The 23,889-nt window shown below is 44.0% G+C and overlaps 1 protein-coding gene across 1 annotated transcript in view; it reads right to left on the bottom strand.

Moving 5' to 3' along the window:
* The window catches only part of DENND2A (DENN domain containing 2A), a 91,574-nt gene that overhangs the window by 24,004 nt on the left and 43,681 nt on the right, over positions 1–23,889 (bottom strand). The window contains exons 6-11 of the mRNA XM_057733641.1: positions 13,216–13,416; positions 8,492–8,585; positions 7,977–8,027; positions 6,684–6,871; positions 2,067–2,176; positions 1,028–1,097 (exon numbers count right to left, since the gene is read on the bottom strand). Coding sequence (XP_057589624.1) covers positions 1,028–1,097; positions 2,067–2,176; positions 6,684–6,871; positions 7,977–8,027; positions 8,492–8,585; positions 13,216–13,416 — 714 coding nt within the window. The remainder of the gene's footprint in view (positions 1–1,027; positions 1,098–2,066; positions 2,177–6,683; positions 6,872–7,976; positions 8,028–8,491; positions 8,586–13,215; positions 13,417–23,889) is intronic.

Genomic DNA, 23,889 nt, shown 5'->3' with positions numbered 1-23,889 from the left:
GGTGCCTACTGTTTCCACACACCATAGCTTTTGAACATCAGTGAGGTAAGTAGTTACCAGTACGCCATCTTATGGGTGGAAGCACTTCTGGTTACACAGACATATTTTTAAATTCTCCCAAAAGGGACCAAATCAACAGTGTTGTACACATAGCAGGTGCTGACCACGGCCTATAGAACCACAAAACAAGGAATCTTAGCTTGTTTACCCATATCACTGCACTTCCTCCCAAGGAGCTTATTTATTCCTTACAATTATTATAATAATTCCCAATGAGAAATCATTTCTGCAAATCCTTTTTGGAAACTGACTTAATTTACAAAACAAAAAAAGGAAAACAATCTCAATACTTAAACTCTGAAGTAATTATATCCACAAAATTTATTATCCCACTTAACTTTTTCGATTATCATCCATACTTCTTATTCACTAATTCATTAAACATTTACTGAAAAGCCACTATGTGCCATGCATTATTCTTGACTATATCAGCCTATTTATAATAAGACTAAAATATAGCCTCAGGGGGAAATGATTTACCACTACAGAAGACTGTCCCAAAAATGGGCCTCAAAAAGACAAGTTCTAAAAGGTTTCATGATCATTTCACTGAAATAAGTTTCTGACTTTTAAAGGTGAATGTTCTGAAGGAGACACAAATTATTTGCGTCATGAACAATAAAACCATCCTTCTTCTGCCTTCACAACTATTATGAATGTTCTCTGTAAGCTATCAAAGTCTGTTCAGAGCACTTTATTAGAAAGGACACTTGGCTTAAGGAGAGAAAGGTCATTTATTTGGCAGGGAAAACAACGGAGAAAGTATTTTCTTTCCAAAGGAGACAATGTTCCCATCTACCAGTAAGACTCACATGGGTCCCCAAATATTCCTCCCTGTCTTTAATTGCCCTGATGAACTTGCTACACCTCCTGTCCCTTCTCTTGTGGCACATGGTGAAAGAGACCTTAGGAAGCCAGCGCTGGCTCTGCACAGAGCTCTCGCTGCCTGAGAGCAGGATGTACTGACCAGCAGTCTTCGGCAGTAACCAAACCTTCTGCTCCCATCTTCTCCAGTTAAGACAAACGAGAATGTTTCACTGTGGTTGGGAAAACGAAAGCACGTTATAAAGCAAAACAAAACCAAAGACACATCGTGGTGAGCAACCAGGGGACATTCCGGAGGATGCTGTCAAAAAGGGCTGCCCCCTGTCTGGCCTGTCCATCTCGGTGCTGGGGCTCCGGTCACCTATAGCTTCAGAGTCTGTGCCAGGGACAGGGAGATCTAAAATGTCACTGCGTCCTGAGAGGAAGTGAGGGAATTTCTTTTCACCCTGAGCCCTTGTATAATCCTACCACCTGGGCCATCCCATTGCATGCATACAGCAGTCATTACCAGGCTTCTACTGTGGTGAGCCTGGGAGGGAGGTGGCATCTGCTGAGCTAGGGATGTGACTCAGTGAAGGAGCAGTGGAAGAGCGGGACGGTTCTGTGTCCCTCTCGGAACTGCCCCTCGCGTGGCTCTCCCAGGCACTGTCTGTTCAGGTCAGCCTGAGGCTTGAACCGTCCTTAAAGACAGCTGGGTCAACTTCAAGGAACTTAGTACCCCTAAAACACGTCGGATTTGGAGCCTCCTGAGTTTGGTCAATTACTGAAACATCTGATAAAAAAATATTGGTACCCAACAACATGGGTTAAAGCAGACATGTAAACTTATCACAATCTGAGCTGGATGGGCTGTTGAAGACGTGTTTCCAGAGCACAGGACAAGGATTGGCGATGGGCAAAGTTTCCCTAGACTATGAATTACCCTATTGCCCATCACGTCCGTTTATGAAACACATTCCCGGATGGAGCAAGAGGTCTGAGGATCTGCATACTTAGCAAGATGATTCTTGTCCTCAGGCAAGTTTTAAAAATGCCCATGGGGGAAACTGCTACACTCGGGCGCATCAGGATCATGTAACAGGACCACGGGCACACCCCAGATCACGGGGTCTGCCATCTCTGACCCCTTCCAGTTCTCGCTGTGGTCTTTGCGGGAGGGGAGAGGAGACAGCAGCACGTACCTGGTAAACTGCTGGACAGGCGTCCAATCCTTGGCGTCGGGGAAACAGAATTGGGGGATAGCCTTCAGCTGGTCCTCAGCTTCTCTCAAGAACTTGAAAGACCTCTCCAACTGCAGTGAGAAGGGCGAGAGAAGGTTGGAGAATAAACCCCAGCACTGGAGAAGGAGGCAGAGGCTTGGCAAGAGCACCCCTCCCACCTTCCTGCAGCCATGACTGCCGCCTTCACCTCCATTCTGAGGAGGGTGTGCAGCTCAGTCTGCCTGGGCTTTCTTCCCCAGAGCAGTTCCAACTATAGTCTTATGGGGGAAGTGAGGAGAAAAAAAATGGTGTGCATTAGAAAAATGTTCTCTATGCCGAACATTCTGGAATATATTTTAATCAATAAGGAAAAGCTGTCACAGCAATCGCTTCCAAATTGGAGACTCATGAATCTGCAAAGACAGACCCTCAAATCCAGTCTTCCCACCTCTGGACCCAGGCAGAGCCGCCCGCCCCTCCTCCATCTAGGCAGAGACGTTTGACAACACTTTTTAGTGAATACATCCAGCTAAATTATATTATATGGTGAACCTTAACTCATTTCATGAAGTCTTTGAATGTCAGAACTAAATGAAAACTAGGCATCATCCAGCCTGACATTCTTATTTTAGAGATAAGAAAATAAGCCCCAAGAAGTTAAGTGATCTTGTCCATGATCGCCCAGCTAGTATGGAATCTAATAAAGAATCAAAATGATCTTAATCTCTGGTCTGTCTGTCTTTTTCTCTCTCTCCGATTCATCTGACACATCATAGACTGGATGAATACTATCTCATTTCAAAATGGAACTAATCAATAAAGTCTGATTTAGAAAATATATGTAAAGCCATGAGTCTGCTTGTTCTGTGTCTGAACAGGTATGAGTGCTTTTAAAAAGTACCCCATTCTGGGGAATCTGTTGGACAATGTACATGTAGTTAACCATACTGTCCTACACACCTGCAGATGCTGGGAGGGTGAATTTTATGTTATGTGTTTTTTGCCTCAATTGAAAAAAAAAAGGCACTCTATGTACAAGTTTGGGATACAGAAAGGAATAGCTTATAATTCGCATAGTTTGCTTATAAATTGGTACTTCTAAAGTGTTGGGAAGAATTATTGGCTTTTTGTTGTGTTTTTGTTGTTGATAAGTTTATATTTGTTAAATTTCCTTTATAAACAATTTAAAGAAAAATAAATTATGCTAAAATTATGTTCAGTCATTTGGAATATCAGATATTTGAAGTGAGTGGAGTATGAGTTTCTAAAGTTAGAAAATTGTAATGTCTAACCTAAATTCTTAATATAATATATTCCATAACTTCTTATTTTGTTTCTCATAGTTTGCCATTGGCCTCCACCTTAAACCAGCCTGGTAGACAGTTTCTGATGTCTGCAGGCCAACAGTACCTTTCGACTCTTTCACAGAAGATCTACAAGACTTCCCAAGGCCATGAAACGTCAGAGAAAAGAAGTCTCTGAAGAGAGCATCCTAAGGAATACAGCACCAGGCTGATGGCTTTCGACTTGAAAACCCACTTTTAGTATGATTCCCCGTTGGCTAGATCAAACCTAACTAAATCTGCTACTACTGTTAATGGCTGAGACAACTATCAGTGAGTGAAACACAGTCACCACATGTAGACTGAAAGCCAGTCATTAATTGTCTTTTAGTTTTTCTTCGTCAGAATAGTCACTCTTTCTTTGCTGTGTAAGAAAAGAATACATGTTTCTCTTTCATCCATGGAAGAATGTTCTCTCTTCCATCCATGACTCAGAAGATTCCAAATGGTCCTGGAACAGTCTTTCAGTTGATAATTCACTAGCTCAGACTGTTGCCAAAGCAGTACATTTTGATTACCCTTGGACAGTCTCACAGAGAAGCAAATACCAGCAGGGTGTTGTCGTTGGAAGGGGTCATTAATTACCATAGAGTGAAGGACCCCAAACTATAAATGATACACAAGGAAGGAACAATGACATTTCTCCAGAGTGGAAACAGCATCAGGGAACTGAAGAGCTGGCCTCGTAGGGAAGTGAGTTCTAGCGCTCTGCGCTCTTCAAAGTGGCCCAGTCACCATATGGAGGCACCCACCCTCAGATCACATGCACGATATCCACAAATACGTGTATACACACATGTGCCTACACACACTGTCATCAACATATGCGTTATCAACCCGTATATGCACACACATGCTCTTACACGCACAGGAGCACATATACAGGGAGCGGCACACAGAGATCTCTCTTACAAATGTGACCAATCACAGATGGCTGGAAAATAGCCTGACCTCCGTGAGTTGTCATAAAGATAACTGAGAGCTATCAAGGATTTTAGTGGAACACGGCAGGCATGATCTCTAGTGCGTAAACTTTGATTAAGGTAACTATAGGAGTGGGGGATAAAACTCATGAAAAAGCATTTAAAATGAGAAAGGAGAAAAGGAGCCTTCAGACAGAGGAAGCAAGTGAAGGCAAGGAGATATAAAGTAGCCTGGCATGCAAAAATGCATGTAAAGAATGACCACCGTAACATTAAAAATATGTTTCTAAAGAAACACTGGGACTTCCCTGGTGGCGCTGTGGTTAAGAATCCGCCTGCCAACACAGGGGACATGGGTTCAATCCCTGCTCTGGGAAGATCCCACATGCCGTGGAGCAACTAAGCCCATGCACTATAACTACTGAGCCTGCATGCTCTAGAGCCCAAGAGCCACAACTACTGAGCTTGTGTGCTGCAACTACTGAAGCCCATGTGCCTAGAGCCTGTGCTCTGCAACAAGAGAAGCCACCACAATGAGAAGCTCATGCACCAAAACAAAGAGTAGCCCCTGCTTGCCTCAACTAGAGAAAGCCCGCAGGCAGCAACGAAGACCCAACACAGCCAAAAATAAAATTAAAAAAAAAATTTTTTTTTTAAAGAGTAATAGAGAAATACTGGCAGCAAGATATATTTCCAACAGAAAGAGATTAGGGTATACCCACATAAACGCAGCATTAAGTAATTTCAAAAATGTTGTTTTAGAATTTGTGTTAAATATGTTTATAAATAATGATAGGTTTACAAAACATGACAAGGAAGTTACAAACTGTATGATCTCAGTTTTGTAAGAAAATTATACTATGAGAAAAGACGAAGAAAACACAATAAAATGCTATAGTGATGACCTCTGTTAATGCATAAAGATTTTTTTCTTTATATATTTCTGGATTAGTCCCCCTTTCAACAGTGACTATGCAACTTTCCGCCCCAAAAAAGTTTTAACGTGATGTCTAGGTGTCAGGAGATTCCATGTTGGAAACCCGAGCATTCCATAGTTAGGCTGAGTCATTAATTAATTCACGAATTAATGCTTTTATTCTTGGAACAGTGATTAAGTATTGCCATGTGTATAACACTGTAGTAGGCCCTAAGGGAAGTAAATAAAATAACAGGACAGCCCTTCATGCCTCGGTGCTCACTCTGTGTGGTTCTCAACTGAACGTGGGCACACCCACAGCCCTGGGGTTTTCAGGGGATCGTCCCTGGAGGTCAAACGGAGGAAGTGGAGGGGGTGCCAGCGTGGAGGGCTGACGCCTATGGTTTATTTCAGTCATACATATTTCAATCCTAAACTCCAAGCAGAGGACTTGATTGCTCTGCTGGACCCCGGTGGGCAGGATAGAAGGAAGGCAGGCCCAGGAAAGGACAGGGACAGCTGGAACTGAGGTCTTGTAGATGCTGGGATTATGCTTGGGTGGTGGCAGCAAAGGGAGGCCCTAAGGGGACCAGGACACGAGCACCCTCCCCTCTTCCTGTCTCTGAGCACCTGCCCTGTATGGACTGTACACAGACTGTCACATTTTACCTGTGAGTCTTTGTAGGCTTATCCATGCCCTCCTGTCAGAGTGTAAGCTCTGTGAGGACAGGAAACACATTTTCCTCACCTCCGTAATCCCCTGGGGCCAAGCAGAAACCAGCTTGAATGTAAGAGAGTCTCAGTCAATCCTGGCTGAACTGAATTAGAACATGATGGAAGTTCTTTATTACTGTGTCAAAGCCTAACAATACTTTATATATTAGAGGCCAAGCCATTTTAGCCTTTAGTGTGCACTGTTTCATTTTAGGAGCCATAATTTAATATACGGTAAAACCAAGTCCACACGGTGGTGACCGTGTGAGAACAGAACAGGATTCTCATGCATGCACATATACGGAGGTACCCAGGGCACACAGAGGTGTGCCCCAAGGATACAAACATGACACTCCTCACGAAGAGCTGTGTGGTTGACGGGAAAGAGGCTTCTAGGACAGGGTGGGACGAGCTGTGGCTGGATAAAGAGGCGGGAGGGTGAAGAGGATGGTTCAGTCAGCACAGCGACCACAGGAAGTGAGTGTTTCTGTGCCTGCTTCGAGTCTCGAATCTCACATCTCCTCCCAAACTCTCCAGCAGCAGGTTTTGGATTTGATATACCTTAATTAGGACCCATTTTTGAAATTCTAGACACTGAATGTTCCTCGGGCTCCTGCACCTCCCTGAAACCATGCATCCCAATAAGATTTTGGCAAGAACGCTGCAGCCCCTGGCAGGCCGCAGAGCCCGGCCCACCCTGTACCTTCAGAGGGAACTGCTGGGTGAGTTCGGGCACATACGCAGCCCCGGCCTGCTTCTTGTGCAAAGACACAACCACAAAGTACTCAAAGAGCTGCCTCTCCTGATACTCGACGAGCTCCCGGTCCAGGGATGGGTATCTCGGAGCCTGCTTCAGGCGTGACTTCACATTGACCAGGCGCTGACTGTGGGCTGGAGCGGGGTGGGGGGGGGGGAGAGAGAGAAAACACCTGAAAATGACTCATTCCCAAGGTGGAACTGCAAGAGCTGCAACAGGTTATGTAATTCCCAGCTCACAGCACTTTTTCTAACCCTAAAGCAGCGTCCCCGCATTTAACAAATGAGCACAAAGCTCTTTATCTGGGGCTCTTGTCACGGCTCTAGAAGGACCAGCACCCACCAGGCCGTCAGGCTGATCAGGGTGCAGGAGCCTGGAATGCGGCGCCTCTGCTTCACTGTGGATTCGCTGTCTGGACTTGGGGCAGCGGCTTGAGTGACCCCTGGGTTCCTCTGTCAGATGGGGTGAGGACTCCTCCCCTCACCCGCTTCCTTTATCTTTCAGTTTGGAGGATGTGACAAAATCCAGACCATAGAGCTTTTGGAGCTGAGAGATTGTAAACATCCCGTGTGACTCAACTGGCAGAGCCCTAACTCTAGAACTCCCATCTTCTCCCAGCCTTCTCTCCTGCCACCATTCTGTGCAATGGAAACGACTGGCTTCATTCCAGTGCTGGGGCAGGGGGCAGGTGGGCGCTGGAGGTGAATGAGGCAGGGCCACTGAGCAGACGGGTCCCCATCACCCCGCTGAGCAGCCCTGGACTACAATTCTTTGGCTTCCCCCAGGGTCTGAAAAATTGTGGAAAACTCACTAAAGCCTAGACTGAGATCACCAACTTTAGATCCACAGGGACCAATAATTTCAGTGACTTCATCTGACAGATGAGGAACTAGAGGCCCTGGATCTCAAGTGATTTCCTCCAGATCACAGAGCCATTTTAAAAGAAGTAGGACAAGAGCCTCAGGTCTGTGGAGTTCCAGGCCAGCATGCTGTACCTTACACAGGTGTGAAAAACACCTATGACATAAGGCACGGGAACAGGGAGTCGCTGCAGTGGTAGCCGCCCTGGATCTCTGGAGCAGAACCGTAGGCCCAGGGACTGAACAGGCCCACTGTGGCTGGGCTCAGACATCCACGTGCAAGGCTGCTGTGCCCTGCTCCTCTCCCTGAGCAGGAAGGGCCACCTTCGCAGCTTCCCAGTCACCTGCATGCACCCTGCACAGCAACTGCTCTTCTCACCTTCCAGCTTCTCCTCCGTGTCACTGTCAGACTCACTGTTCTCATCTGTCACTAGACAAAAAAACACAACAACAAAAGGAAGACAGTTGCAAAGGTGGGTTTTTCTAATGCAGGAAACGTGTTACATGGGGTAGCACAAATCCAAGATTTCTAGTTCAGAGGGGCTGTTTTCTTTTTGTCTCTTTAAACGTCATGAACAAACTATGTCTTTGTCCAACTAAATGTGTTTCCAAATTAACTTGGCTTTGGTTCAGATGGTACTGTATAAATACAGCAAAGGACACTGGCCCTTTTATGTATATTAAGCAAAGAAGGTTGCTTCCCTGGTGAGGTCAGAGGGTGCAGCCCTGGGCTGACCTGATGGGTGGGCAGGGAGAGAGGATGCTGGGAGACATTTCCAAAGCCCCCAACTTGTTCTCCTCCTTGTTGAGCCAACCCCCAACAACAGGAAGCCGCTTCTAGGAAGATTGTGTTTTCAGATTCTTGGGGGAGAGGGGCGGGTGGCGGGGCCCTACCTTTTCCTGAGTTGCTCTCGGTGGACTGGGACAGCCTCTTCACCCGTTTCTTTCCTCTCCGGGCCTCATAAATGGCATTGATTCGCAACACCAGCTGCCGGACATAGCGAGAAGAAGAGCCAGTGTGAGCCATCTCCTCCCATGGGCAGCTGGGATTCCTCCGCTGCCCATTCTCTTTTAGGACAGTGGCGGGCACGGAGAGGAGGCGGGGCAGACATTTCCCAATGGCCTGCTGGCATCCTTCAATCATTCCTTTCGGCCAGGGGCGAGCATGACTGCCAAGGACACTAAAGGACACTGCCAGCCTCACTGATGGACAGGCGGTGTTGTCTGAACGCGCTAACACATCCAGCTGAGACTCAGAGGGAGGCGATTTCATTGGCTAATGGTGTGATGGCTGCTCCCCCTCCGATACTGCAATGTCACTGTGGTTTGGGAAGGAGCTTTTATCTCCAAAACAAAATAAGAAAAGGAAGGGACAGAAAAAAAAAGTTCCCAGGCAGGGCCCCCTTCCTGGGAACCATGTCAGAGAGTGTCTGAGCAGCAGGAAGGGAGCAGGGGTTGCAGTGGCTCTTGAGTCGGAGCTCGGGACTGCAGGGAGGAGCGCTGTGCACCGGGCACGCTGCCCTCCCTGCAGAGGACACATTCGCCGCAGACTTGCTGAGGCCTCTCATGACCTCTCTGGTGCTCAGAAGCCGAGCCGCTCAGCAGACACCTCCTTACTAAGCAGCACATCCTCCAGGCTGACTACAGCAGAACCATCTGGTGACTGAGGCCCTGGGTCACTTGCCCTCAGGCTTTAGAGCACCACCTGCACCTTTCAAGAGCAGAAGCTTCCTGGGTTCCGCCTGGTTGGGAGAAAGGGAAGTCTACCCGTGCATAATTGAGGCAAAGCAACTAGTGACTTTAAAGGGGAGCTGTCTGTAAGCTACCTTGAAAAGTTTAAAAGTCTTTCATATGTTGGGAAGAACAGAAGGGGATGTGCTATGGTAAACTGGGTGATGGGTACCCGGGCAGGCACAGTTGCCAGTACCCATCTCTGCCCTCCACTCTTCTGATCTGCTCCCTAAAGTAGCTCACCAGCTCCCATCTACAAGCACTGGCTCACCAGGGAGGAGGAGGGCTTATTCTCAAGATCTCCTTGTGGCGGGCCTGGTGAAAATGGTAAGTTTTATGTAATGTACATTTTATCATGATTTTAAAAATATAAATAAATAAACAAGTGAGTTGCTAGGTCAAATTGTTTTTGGAGGAAAGGAAATTTTTAAACCCATTCAAAATCTCCCCACAAAATATCCAAAAGTAACTAGAAAGAAGACATTTACGATATAGTTAACAACCTTCCATTTATTCAAATAAAATGAACACTAGAATGGAAGCTCCACGCAGGCAGGAATTTCTGTCATTTTTGCTTACTGCCGTCACAGTACCTTCATGGGATGGGGCAGGGCCTGGCACACAGTAGATCTCAATAAATATTTGATTATTAATTTGTTGAATGAATACTAAGCATCTCCTAAGTGCAAGGGATCTGGCTAGGAGCTGTGAGGGATGAAAAGACATACGGGACATGGCACACGTTCTCAGGGAATTTACGAGCTAACAGGAAGGACCAAGATGTATTCATAACTACCATGCGAGACAATTGACGAGTGCCATGTAAGTAGTATAAGTGATATGACAGAAGGTTTTCCTCATTTTAAATCAGGTCATGGAGTAAGTGGAAGCCATATACATACTTCAGTCAAATCTCTGTTCCTTTACATTTAAAAAAAATTTCCCCAGGGAGAAAAACTCTAAACATGTTTTCACATAAGTGAACTTAGGAGATAAGTTTTGTTGTTTTGAAAAGTGTTCTGAAAAAAAAAATAAAACAAATAAAAGTGTTCTGTACCAGAAGTATTGGCCTTCTTAGAAACTTTTTTTAAGTTGAAAAAAAATATTTTTAACTATAAGCTCATTTGGAAGACAGTCTGTTTTAGACAGAGTCAGCTGGTACCTCATTCTGTCTATGGCGGCTGCCAAAGAAACAGAGGATTCCACATAAACCTGCTGCAGTGCTGAGGGGGCGCGCGCGTCTCGTTATAAAGGACAGCACAGCGTTTCATGAATCCTGAGGACATCGCACTGCTGTGCAATTAGCTGCTCTGTTTCAGCTGCCACATTAACAAAAGTACAGGGTTGCTAGGAGAATATAGGGAAGGACTGTCTCTTTCTCTCTTCCCTCCTTCACTGGGATCTTCATTCCTCTTAGGGCTGAGGCGGGAGAAATCAAGGGAAAAAGCCACACTTCCAGAAGGGACTCTTATGTTACACATAACAGCAGAGGCAGCTGAAGGAACCCCAGCCAACCCACTGTCTGATGAGCTGTGAGTAGACCTTAAGTCCTTCTTGCCAGATAAAAACACAAAAGCAAGGGTTTTGAATAGCAAATGCTTTATGCTTCCAAAACCTGGAAGTCATAAATGTGCCTGAAAAAGAACCTTTGACTTCAAGTGAAGGATTCAGAGCATTTGGAAAGAAGCCTTGTACTCAGGAGTGGAGATAAGCCTAGGTTAAGATTAAGTAGCAAGTGACAGAACTGAGGATTCATGAGATTGCTAATAAAATGTAATTATTCGTTTTCTTTTTAAACATTCCTTTGAAGAACTGTGTACTTCCACCTTTATGATTAAAATTTTAATAAGATTTTGTTGTTGTTGTTGCGAAAGTGACAGGTAAAATATGCTGATTTTTCTCCGGATTTGATTACATCTGTCAAAGCCTATTTGAATAAGTGCCTGGGCACTATTTCAGTGGTGGCAACTCACTTCAGTTACAGGCAATAAACTAAGAGGAAACAAACTACTGCTTGCAAATTAAACACATATAAAGTGGCAGAAATAGTTCTACCCTTCTCTCCACCTCTCTACTTTCATATAAAATATGTACACATATTCTCTTCCCCTCAATCTCAAAAAATCTTTTTTAAATATGAAAATAGTATAAAAGAGGAAGTGATGGGTAAAAGTGTAGGGGTGGAAGACAGAGGTTAAATGCTTATGAAGAGATCAAATAGTCAAACTTTGAGTTGTATCAAAGCTCTTTTAACCTAACAACTGATTCATTTGATTGTTGCTGTTTCATTTGCTAGAATAACAGTGGGGCTGTACAGATGTTAATAGCCACTTGTAATTATCCCATGATTGTAGGTGTTTGACATTATAGATACACGAGCCATGCCAGAGCCAGAGGAGGAGAGTTAAGGGAGCGGCTCGAGACCCCACACTTTGGGGTCCCCACGAGCAGCCGTATGACAGCACAGGACAGGGACTGAAAGACAGCCTAAGGGAGACAGAGCGATGCCACCGGGCTAAAGGAGGCTGGGATCCACGTACTAGTGGGAGCTCACTGAGCAAACATCCAATGATCGATGTGCAACCTGCACTGCGCCCTGGGTAGGGGAAGCGGAAGCAGGAGAGCAGGAAGGGGAACGAGGCCTGACTCCTGCCCGGGCCCCTCTCTGCCCTCCACCAACAAAACAAAGCAAGAAGTGTGTGTGCCCTCACCTCCTTCCACCTACAACCCCCACTGCTGGGCTGCAGGTGTTAGGTCTTTTCTTGACCACCTGACCCTAACTGCCCTTTCCCTTCAGAATGCACTTTTTGGGGGCAGGGCCGCACCCTGTGGAATCATAGTTCCCTAACCAGGGATCAAACCCATGCCCCCTGCAGTGGAAGTGCAGCGTCTTAACTACTGGACCGCCAGGGAAGTCCCCAGAGTGCCCTCTTGATTGTCAAGGGGACTTAATTTTACTTGAATAAGAATGTTGGGGGTGGGGGTGATATTATGGCTCAAAACACGGATTAACCAAACTGGGTCAGGAGGGACCAGCTTGTGAAAATGTCCCTTGACTTTCAGGTGAATGGGTCACTTTGAGAAATCTGATGTATAGACAGCCCACCCTGCCTTCCTTTTATTCCCCCAAACTCATCCATACAGTTTTACACTACTTTATGGGTTTCATGATCCCCCTAAAGTCCATCCGTGGACTCTGAAATGAAGAATTCCTGCTCTAAAAGTTCCTAGGAAGTTGCTACCAAAGTCGCCAATGAAGAATGACAGGCACTGAGAGGCTGGACCAAGCAAAAGGAGATGTAACAGCAACAGCAGCCACATTAGGTGCACATCCAAGCCGCTGGGCACGTTTTGCCTTTGGGGCTGAAAAGAGTCACAAAGGATGTATTTTTTTTTTGTGTGGGATCTTCCTGGAGCAGGGATCGAACCCGTGTCCCCTGCATTGGCAGGCAGATTCTTAACCACAGCACCACCAGGGAAGTCCCAGGATGTATTTTTGACAAGTGCTTCCTCGGAGCGCAGGCTCCACGTGGTGCCACCTCTGCGGGAGGAGGGGATGGAGTCTGAGTCAGAGCACGATGGATGGCGCTCTGCCTTTTGAGGCCATGAAGGAGGGAGATGTGGCATTTTGAGGCTGGGCATTTGAAACATGGTTTGGGGTCATAAGAATCCTTAAGGCAGGGAGAGGGATGGCTAAGAGGAAGGCTACAGGACCACAATAACTGTTATGACAAAGGCCCAGATATCTCAGCCTGCTGGCTTCACCATGTCTACCCGGCCTGTGGTGAAGCAGGTAGAAGGGCCCAGGGATTTGATCTCTGCCCAGACTTCCCCTTTGCAGGGAAGGGGGGTGCACACCTGAACATGAAGCTTGTTGCAAGTCTTACCTTAGGTATCTTTCTCTTCTTCCTGCCATTCTGTGGGTCTCCGAGGTTAAAGAAAGTGTCATCAGGGCTGCTGGGGGTGGAGGGAGGGCTGATTTTAGAAGGGGACCCAGTTCCATCCCGACTCAGCTTCCTAGTGTCCAACAGTTTGAAGTTCCTCCTCTCTGAATTTGGCCGGAAAAAAGCAGATTTGGACAAGGACTGCTGTGACGGGAGAGGAGAAAAGAAGAGTAGATAAATACAAAGGGACTAACTGAGAGATAACAGGTGGTGGCAGTGATGGAGACCAAGAAGATCAAAAAGGAAGCTGGTCTACGTTCCCGAGGGTACGCTGAGTTTGTCTATGCTATTATTAGAGCTCAATAAGCACTTCTCACCCAATTATGGAAAATGAGTATGATAAAGGATGCGAGTCTAATCCAGTCTCTCTTTTTAGACAAGTGGGAACTCACCTGGCTCAATCCCTTACCTTTACAAATGAGGTTTTCTGACACAATGCAATGGGAGTTACAAGACCTAAGCATAGCTTTGTCCCTGCCACTGGCAAGCTGAGTGCTGTCTTTTGTTTGTTTGTTTGTTTTATAAATTTATTTATTTATTTAATTTATTTATTGGCTGTGTTGGGTCTTTTGTGGCTGCACACGGGCTTCCTCTAGTTGCTGCGAGTGGGGGCTGCTCTTCATTGTGGTGCGCAGGCTCCTCATTGTAGTGGAGCACGGGCTCTAGGCGCATGGGCTTCAATAGTTGTGGCTCACAGGCTCTAGAGCACAGGCTCAGTAGTTGTGGCACACAGGCTTAGTTGCTCCGTGGCACGTGGAATCCTCCCAGAGCAGGGCTCGAACCCGTGTCCCCTGCATTGGCAGGTAGATTCTTAACAACTGCACCACCTAGGAAGTCCCTGAGTGCTTTCTATACAAGGAATTTCACTTCTCTGGGCCTCAGTGTCTCATTTCTAAAAATGAGCTGCTTTAAGGTCAAAAGGCAAATAAAAAACCAATAAAAAAAACTTTGCAATTTATAGAACTCATTTTTCTAACACATGCTACAAATTAATAAGAAGAAAACTAACAACTCAAAAGAAAAACAGGCAAAAGATGAGAATTGAAAGTTTATAGAAAAGCAACTATAATAATTTTCAGATATATAAAAGATTCTTAGCTTCACTTAACTTCACCAGAAAAAAAACATTAAAACTCCACTGAAGAAACATTTTTCTTTTTAAAAAATTTTTATTAGAGTATAGTTGATTTACACTGTTGTGCTAGTTTCTCCTGTACAGCAAAGTGAATCAGGTATATATATACATACGTCCACTCTTTTTTTAGATTCTTTTCCCATATAGGTCATTACAGAGTATTGAGTAGAGTTCCCAGTACTATACAGTAGGTCCTTATTAGTTATCTGTTTTATATGTAGTAGTGTGTATATGTCAATCCCAATCCCCCCTGGTAACCATCAGATTGTTTTCTACATCTTTGCCTCTATTTCTGTTTTGTAAATAAGTTCATTTGTACCATTTTTTTAGATTCTACATATAAGCAATATCATATGATATTTGTCTTTCTCTGTCTGACTTACTTCTCACTCAGTATAACAATCTTTAGGTCCATCCATGTTGCTGCAAATGGCATTATTTTGTTCTTTTTTATGGCTGAGTAATATTCCATCATATACATGCACCACATCTTCTTTATTCATTCATCTGTCGATGGACATTTAGGTTGTTTCCATGTTCTGGCTATTGTAAACAGTGCTGCAGTGAACAATGGGGTGCATGTATCTTTTTAAATTATGGTTTTCTTTGGGTATATTCCTAGGAGTGGGGTTGCTGGATCATATGACAGCTCTATTTTTAGTCTTTTTTTTTCCTCAGATCTTTATTGGAGTATAATTGCTTTACACTGTTGTGCTAGATTCTGCTGTACAACAAAGTGAATCAGCTATATTTATACATATATCCCCATATCCCCTCCCTCTTGAGTCTCTCTCCCACCCTCCCTATCTCACCCCTCTAGGTCATCACCCATCATCGAGTTGATCTCCCTGTGTTATGCAGCAGCTCCCCACTAGCTATCTATTTTACGTTTGGTAGGGTATATATGTCAATGCTACTCTCTCATTTTGTCCCAGCTTCTCCTCCCCTTCCCAAGTTATTTTTAGTCTTTTAAGGAAACTCCATACTGTTCTCCATCGTGGCTGTACCAGTTTACATTCCCATCAACAGTGTAGCAGGGTTCCCTTTTCTCCACACCCTCTCCAGCATTTATTGTTTGCAGACTTTTTTTTTCTTTTGGCTGTATCGGGTCTTAGTTGCGGCACGTGGGATCTTTTGTTGCAGCATGCAGGCTCTTTGTTGTGGTGCGTGGGCTTCTCTCTAGTTGTGGTGTGAGGGTTTTCTCTTCTATAGTTGTGGCACGCAGGCTCCAGGGTGCGTGGGCTCTGTAGTTGTGATGTGTGGGCTCCAGAGCGTGTGGGCTCTGTAGTTTGTGGCACGCAGGCTCTCTAGCTGAGGTGCACAAGCTTAGTGGCCCCATGACATGTGGGATCTTAGTTCCCTGACCAGGGATCAAACCCGCATCCCCTGCATTGGAAGGCGGATTCTTTACCACTGGACCACCACGGAAGTCCCATGTTTGTAGACTTTGATGATGTCCATTCTGACCGGTGTGAGGTGGTACCTCATTATAGTTTTGATTTGCATTTCTCTAATAATTAGTGATGTTGAGCATCCTTTTATGTGCTAAAGAAACATTTTTTCACTCAAAGATTAGCAAAGATTAAAAAATCTGATAACTCACTGTGTTGATGAAAGTGAGGAAATACAGTCACTTTCACACTTTAATACACTGTTGGTGGGACTGGAAATTGGTACACCTCTATGGAAGGCAATCTAGCAGTGTCAACAAAAGTACAAATACATATACGCTTTGACCCAGTAATTCTATCTGTAGGAATTTACCCTACTGATATGCTCATACTTGTGCAAAGTTATATTGTACAAGGAAAGTCACATTATGCAAAGTATATTGTGCACTGTGTCGTGGTTTGTAAATACAAAATACTGGAAACAACCTACACATTCATCAGCAGAAGCTGGTCAAATAAATTATGGTACATCCATATAGCAGAATACAGTGCAGGTATAAAAAAATATTAATGGACTGATATGGAAGGTTCTCTGATTTATATACTGTTAAGCATAAAAGGCATGGTGTAGAAAAGTTGGTATAGTATGCTGGGGTGTGTGTGGGTGTGTGTGTGTGGGGGGGTGTTGAGGAGCTATTCTGCTGGTATAGGCATAGATCAGTTCTGGAAGGATACACAAGAAACTAACAGTGGTTGCTCTAGGGAAGAGAAATAGACAGGGGTGAGAGAAAGACTTTTCACTGGTACTTTTCATACTCAAATTTTGAACATATGAATGTATTAACTACTCAATAAAGTAAGAAAAATTAATAACATAACGATTCTAAACAACTTTGACCACATGTTCCAGATGCATGTTTTATGATACCATAATTATAGCTGCAATGTTTCTTTTTAAAAATTACCTAACGAATTAGATGAGATAAAGGTATCTAGCAGAGTACCTGATACATGGTAGGCATTCAACATAAGCTTTTCCCTTCCTTCCTCTTATGACATTGACATTTTTTCATACTTTAATGTTCTAACCGCATTTTCTTTAGAATATTGTTTATGTTCTTTTCCTATTTAACCTTTGGGATACTACTGTTTTCTTATTATTTTGGATGAGCTCTCTATATAGAACAGATATGAACTATCTGTCAGTTTTGCTCCAAGTGTGTTTTTCCGTGTCATTTGCTTGTATTTTTATTTTGCTTATATGGAATTTTGTTTTTTGTTTTTGTTTATCTGTTTTGCCGCACAGCTTGCAGGATCTTAGCTTCCCAACCAGGAATTGAACCCAGGACCACAGCAGTGAAAGGTAGGAGTCCTAACTACTAGACCACCAGGGAACTCCCCACATAGCATTTTTATGTATGAAAATCCGTTCATTTTTGCCTTTGTGATTAATCTCTTTCTTCTTTCCCTAGAAAATCAGTATCTTTTTAAAGATTTAATGTATATTTAACTCCATTTTCTTTTGGATTTTCTTAGTTTATTTTGAACATATTTTATTCATTAATCCATTAGTAATTTATTTATTGTGTTAGTCGAAATTGATTTTTTTCCCCTCAAGCTAACTTATCCCTATTCCATTTAATAAATGAGACTTTCTTTCTCTATCAATTTATATAAGACCACATTTATCATATCTTAAGCTCTCACAGAATAGTCTTATTTTGCTCCTTTGATTTCTCCATTCTTGTTTAGTTCTAAACAGTATGTAACAATAACTCCAGAACCTTTTTAAAGATTTCCAGGAATAAAGACTCCCAGCCTTCCTAAGTGGCCTCCTCCTGTGTCTTATCGTGGGTCTACAGAGAGCAATCAGTTGCTCAGCACCGCAAGCCCTGAGTAGAAGAGGTTGGTCTGACTTGTTCACTATGAGCTTCTTTTTTTTTTTTCCTTTAAGAACTTTTATTGAAATACAGTTGACAAGCTTTTTAATAACTAAAGCAGCACAGAAGAAGGGATAATGACAAGGCTTCTTAAAGACCAAATTCCATTTGCAATGAAGTCCAAGGAAATGGCCCCAGTTGTTTCACTGCATTGGAATCTCATACTAAATTGTTGGCAAAAAACAGGTATCTGTTTTTATTAGAGATTTAGATTGTGATAGTGTTTGTTCAAAGAAGTTTTGACCTATGAAAAGGGCTGAGAACAAAGAAAACAAAGGGAGTGAAATGAGGCACGTGACTTTCTAAAGGGTGTGAAGTGACCTGGTGGAGGCTGTGTGTGGGCTGCATCTCCCAGTGGTCACGCTGCTGGAGAGGGGCGCCCTGGTGTGTCCCAGAGCACCCAAAATAAGCCACCAAATGTCCAGGGAGCTTTCATGAGGGGGTAGAATTTCATTAGCTTCTTAAGTGATGAAAAGGCTTAGTGAGATGTCAGGGAGAGCGTTGTCAAGTATAATAAGCACAACGTGAGGACGGGAATAGAGTCCAGGAAGAGCAAATAAAACCAAAGAGAGTCTTCAGGGCTCAGAGCGAGTGCAGTGAAACAGATGGAAAGACGGTACAACAATGACGACAGAATTGTCTGCGGAAGGCCTTTGAAAGTGAGGGTATGAAGCCAGCAGGGATCAGCAAGCTTTTTCTAAGAGGCCAGAGAGTAAATATTTTAGGCTTTGTGGCATATACTTTCTCTGTCGCAACTACTCAGCACCATCACTGTAGTGTAAAAGCAGTCATAGACAATATGTAAACAAATGAGCTTGGCTGCGTTCCAATAAAACTTTATGCACAAAATTAGGCAACCAGCAGCAGTTTGCCAAACTTGAACTACAGTACAAAAGGAAAACCACTGCAGGACCCTAGGAATGACTGTGGCAGACTATGGTCCGGAGACGATCCCAGCTTTCGATCAGAGCGCCTCAGATCAGCGCGCTCTGATGACAGCACGCCCACCCATGGGGTCTCTACGGAGCAATCTCTGCGGAGCGGCCTAGCTCTGCTGCACAGTCACACAGACAGTCTGCTTAACCTCAGAAATATTCAGTTCACAACGGACTCAACCAAAGATCTGCAGTGTCCAGAAGGGAAAAGCAGACAAGAACCCTCTGTTGAAACCTCTTGATTTATTTCAGGAGACTGAGCAGGATGGGCCCTGGCCAGGGAGCATCTTCGTGGGGGGGTCCTGGGCGGGTGGCAAGGAAGCCACGTGCCTTGTGCCTCGAAGAGGGAGCTGACCTGGACTCAGGCCAGGTTCATTCACCCTTCTTGTCTGTGAATGGTGGCTGACGGCTTAACTCCTTCCAGCCCTTGAATGTCCCTGTCTTACTGCCTCAGGAGACTGAGAGCAGGAGACTAAAAGGGTCCTTGATATAAAATATCCCATCTCCTCTTTACCTCTCTCAACCTCACTCCTACTTGCCTTTACAGAGGCCTCCCCCAGGAAATACGCAGATGCCCTATGCACACACATACACACGTGTTCACATGGGCCCACAGGTACACATAATCACAAGAATACATAGATGTTCCCTTAACTATACACACATGCAAATACACAGGAAAGCACACACCACGTTCCAACGATTGGGACATTACACTAATGTAATGTAAAGGCATTGCATTCAATGATGGCATGCTACGCAGGCAATACACGTTGTTTTCAAGAGAAAGTAATGACGTGGGGAAATACTCATGATAAATGTAAAAGAGTATATACAAATGTATATACAATATCAACCCAAATCATTTTTTTATGTATACACACACACGCACACACACGCACATGCACACACAGTGTGACATGTTCTGGAAGGAAGTAAACCAAGGTGTTAACAGTGGTTTTCTCTGGGTGTTGGGATTACATGAAATTTTTAAGAAGGCTTTTAACATGCCACACACACACACAATAATCTATTACAGGAAAAAACACAGGTGAGTGTAAAGAAAAAATAAAAATTCCCAATTATGGATGAGTTTTTTTTTAATTGTACTTCTTGGTATTTAAAAAGAATTTCACAGTGAGAGTCTTCTGTTTTTAGAAAATGAGAGTATTTTATAAGCAACACATATTGAAAAGCACTCTTTTAAAAAACTTTTTTTCTTTAAAAAAATTTTTTTAATTAATTTATTTGGCTGCACCAGGTTTTAGTTGCAGCATGCAGGATCTTCAGTTGCGGCATGTGGGATCTAGTTCCCTGACCAGGGATGGAATCTGGGCCCCCTGCACTGAGAGTGCAGAGTCTTAGCCACTGGACCATCAGGGACGTCCCTGAAAAGCATAATTCTATACATTTAGCAAACACACATAAATAGTAACATTGCAGGCACTAGTCTAAGTGGTTCATAAGAATTAATTTGATTAATCTTCATAAGACCCCTAGGAGGATTGTACTACTACCATTCTGTATTTTTACCAGTGACATACAAATATACAGAGATAGGATTATTTGCCCAAAGTCACACAACTAGCAAGTGGTCTAGGTAAGTTCTGAACGGAGGCAGTCAGGCTCCAGAACCTGCACACTTGACCAGATACGGCCTCTACACAGCCACAGCTAAGAAACAGGTGATTTGCTGGTGGAAGATGGTGTGGGTGGGCTATCCAGGCAACCAGAGAATGCCAATTAGTGATTTTTTTCCCCTTAGGTGTCAATACATAAGAAAGAATATCTCATATTAGCCTAGATTTCCTTTATGACAAAAAATGGTTCCTACCATACTCACTGTGCTGGTCTACGTGTGGGAATGGTGGGAGACACACAGCAAGGAAAGAAAATGGCCCCTTCTCCGGAGCCTGTGCTGTGTGTTTATAAGCATCAGCATCTGCCCCCAGCTGAACGTCTCTCCTTGCCGAGGAAAATCTCTCCAGTTGACCCTTACGTCTCTACTGGGACTAGGCCATGATCTAATTACATAAAAATCCCTCAAGATGTCTTAGGACCTTTCTGTGGTTGGTAGAGGAGGCTGCCACAGAAAGACGGTTTCAGTAAGTTCTAAGCCCCACACGCAGCCCAGATGTGGCAGATGCGCCATGAATATTGATGAGCTGAAGGGAGGAGGTGGAGAAGCCTGCCGCTGACCCCCGGAACGGGGACACAAACCAGACACCCAGATGTGGGAAAGCAGAGGACTGAGCATGACATGGAGTCTTGCTGATGACTTGCAAAGGCTTGAAACACCTGCAAGTATCTGTGGCAATAGGACCTGTGCACTGGGCAACTGGATTCTCTTTCTGCACGACAGCTGCCTCTGGACTTCAAGTTCTCATTACAGGATTACCTACTGGGTTTCACTGCTTTGGGGACAGACAACCTAGGTTTTCTCTAGTCTGGCAGGAAAGGGAAGAAAAGGGCTGCTAAGCCTTTATTTTCTGGTACTAGGGAGGAGCACCCAGTTCTGCAGGCAGAGCTGCTTTGGGCAGATGTTTTCCATTGTCCCTAAGAGGCCATGCAGTTCACTCCCCGCATGAAGTGAGGTAGAACGGAGTAACACACAAAGGGGGCAGACTGGGTGTGACAGCCTTCTTCTTCTTTTTTTTAAATTTTTATTTGAGTATAGTTGATTTACACTGTTGTGCTAGTTTCTGCTGTACAGCAAAGTGAATCAGTTACACATATACATATATCCAATCTTTTTAAAATTCTTTTCCCATATAGGTCATTACAGAGTACTGAGTAGAGTTCCCTGTGCTATACAGTAGGTCTTACTAGTTATCTATTTTATATATAGTAGTGTGTATATGTCAATCTCAATCTCTTAATTTATCTCACCCCCTCTTTGCCCCCTGGTAACCATAAGATGATTTTCTACATCTGTGACTCTATTTCTGTTCTGTAAATAAGTACCTTTTTTTTTTAAGGTTCCACATATAAACGATATCATATAATATTTGTCTTTGCCTGACTTACTTCACTCAGTATGATAATCTCCAGGTCCATCCATGTTGCTGCAAATGGCATTTTTTTTTAATGGCTGAGTAATACTCCATTGTCTATATGGACCACATCTTCCTTATCCATTCCTCTGTGGATGGACATTTACATTGCTTCCATGTCCTGGCTATTGTAAATAGTGCTGCCAGGAACATTGGGGTGCATGCATCTTTTCAAATTATGGTTTTTCTCCAGATATATTCCCAAGAGTGGGATATTTGGATCATATGGTAGCTCTATTTTTAGTTTTTTAAGGAACCTCCACACTGTTCGCCATAACGGTTATACCAATTTACATTCCCACCAACAGTGTAGGAGGGTTCCCTTTTCTCCACACCCTCTCCAGTATTTACTGTTTGTAGACATTTCTCCAAAGAAGACATACAGATGGCCAAGAGGCATGTGAAAGGATGCTCAACATCACTAAATTATTAGAGAAATGCATATCAAAACTACAATAAGGTATCACCTCACACCGGTCAGAATGGACATCATCAAATAGTCCACAGCCTTCTTCCTCTAAGCCAGACTTATCCACCTTGGGAAATGAAGGATTCCCTGAATGTTAAAGGCATCCGCATTCCAATGAAGATACAACACATTTCAAAGGCAAGTAGAAACTATTTGCTAATTATCAGTTGTCATAGATTATTTACGATGACACTTTTCCATAGGAGGAGAAAGCAGCAGTTAATTGGTTTGGGCAAGTATTGCAGCAATTGATTTGGGTGGGAAAGAGCCACCCTTCATGAAAGGTTCTCCCTTCCACTCTCTAGAGGGAGATTCCCTTTGCAACTACCATGTCTCAAGTGTATACCTCCTGCCCGCCAGCAAGTGCTGACCTCGAGTGGAGCCCAGAGAGGAAGGTGGTTTCTTTTCTTAGGCTGGAAAACAGTTTCTTTCACTGTGATTTAAACTGACACTTGCAGCCTGGATTTGGTTTTCCTTTATTTAGTTTCTTCAACAACTAAACCACTGTATAACAACTACTTTTGGGAGACACAAAGAAACCGAATATACACTTTCTGACCTTGAGGAATGTACAATCTATTTGGGGAGATGTTTTTAAGATATATCACATGACTTAAATCAGAATTCAAATCATCACAGAGATGTCATAAGACACTGTATACAATTTGGTGTGAAATGAATGCTGAGCCCACTGAGTGTTACAGGCAAGCACAGGGGGAACAAGTCCCAGGGACTCAGATGGCCTGGAAGCTTCCTGAAGGAGGCAGGATTGAGCCAGGCCTCAAAAGATGGGAAGGGAGAGGTCCAGGCAAGAGCCAAGGGCAGAGGTAGAAATAACCTAGCACAGGGGTGGGCAAATTACGGCCTGTGGGCCACATCTGACCCATCACCTGTTTTTGTACAGGCCATGAACCAAGAATAGTTTTACTTTTAAATGGCTACAAAAATAAATAATATCTCACGACACGTGAAAATTACATAAATTAAATTTCAGTGTCCATAAACAATAAAGTTTTACTGAAACACAGCCTCACTTACTGGTTTGCATGTAGTCTGTGGCTGCTCTGCACCACAATGGCAGCACTGAGCAGTTACAACAGAAATCATGTATTTACTCTACGGTCCTTTAGAGAAAAAGTTTGCTGATCCTGGGGCTGCAGTATCAGAGGGGCAGATAGTAGGCTCTGGCTGGAGAGAAGATTTTGTACTAGGAACTGTGGGAAACAGGTAACCAGGGATCAATTATGAAGGAAGTCTAATGCTATGCTAAAGGATACGAATTCATACTAATCTGTTCTCTGTTTCTACAATTTTGTCATTTAAAAAATATTGTAGGCCTTCCCTGGTGGCACAGTGTTAAGAATCTGCCTGCCAATACAGGGGACATGTGTTCGAGCCCTGGTCTGGGAAGATTGCACATGCTGCGGAGAAACTAAGCCTGTGTGCCACAACTACTGTGCCCTCAAGCCACAACTACTGAAGCCCATGCACCTACAGCCTGTGCTCTGCAACAAGAGAAGCCACCACGATGAGAAGCCCATGCACCACAACTACAGAAAGCCTGCATGCAGCAGCGAAGACCCAACACAGCTATAAATAAAGTAATTAATTAATTAATTAATATTGTATAACACTACGGGAGTGGCTTTTTTCACTTGCCGTAATTCTCTGGAGATTTATCCAGGTTGTTGTGT

The sequence above is a fragment of the Hippopotamus amphibius genome, chromosome 4 (assembly GCF_030028045.1).
Source record: "Hippopotamus amphibius kiboko isolate mHipAmp2 chromosome 4, mHipAmp2.hap2, whole genome shotgun sequence".
In the NCBI taxonomy this organism is placed as follows: Eukaryota; Metazoa; Chordata; class Mammalia; order Artiodactyla; family Hippopotamidae; genus Hippopotamus; species Hippopotamus amphibius.
This window is presented reverse-complemented; position numbering and strand designations above follow the sequence as displayed.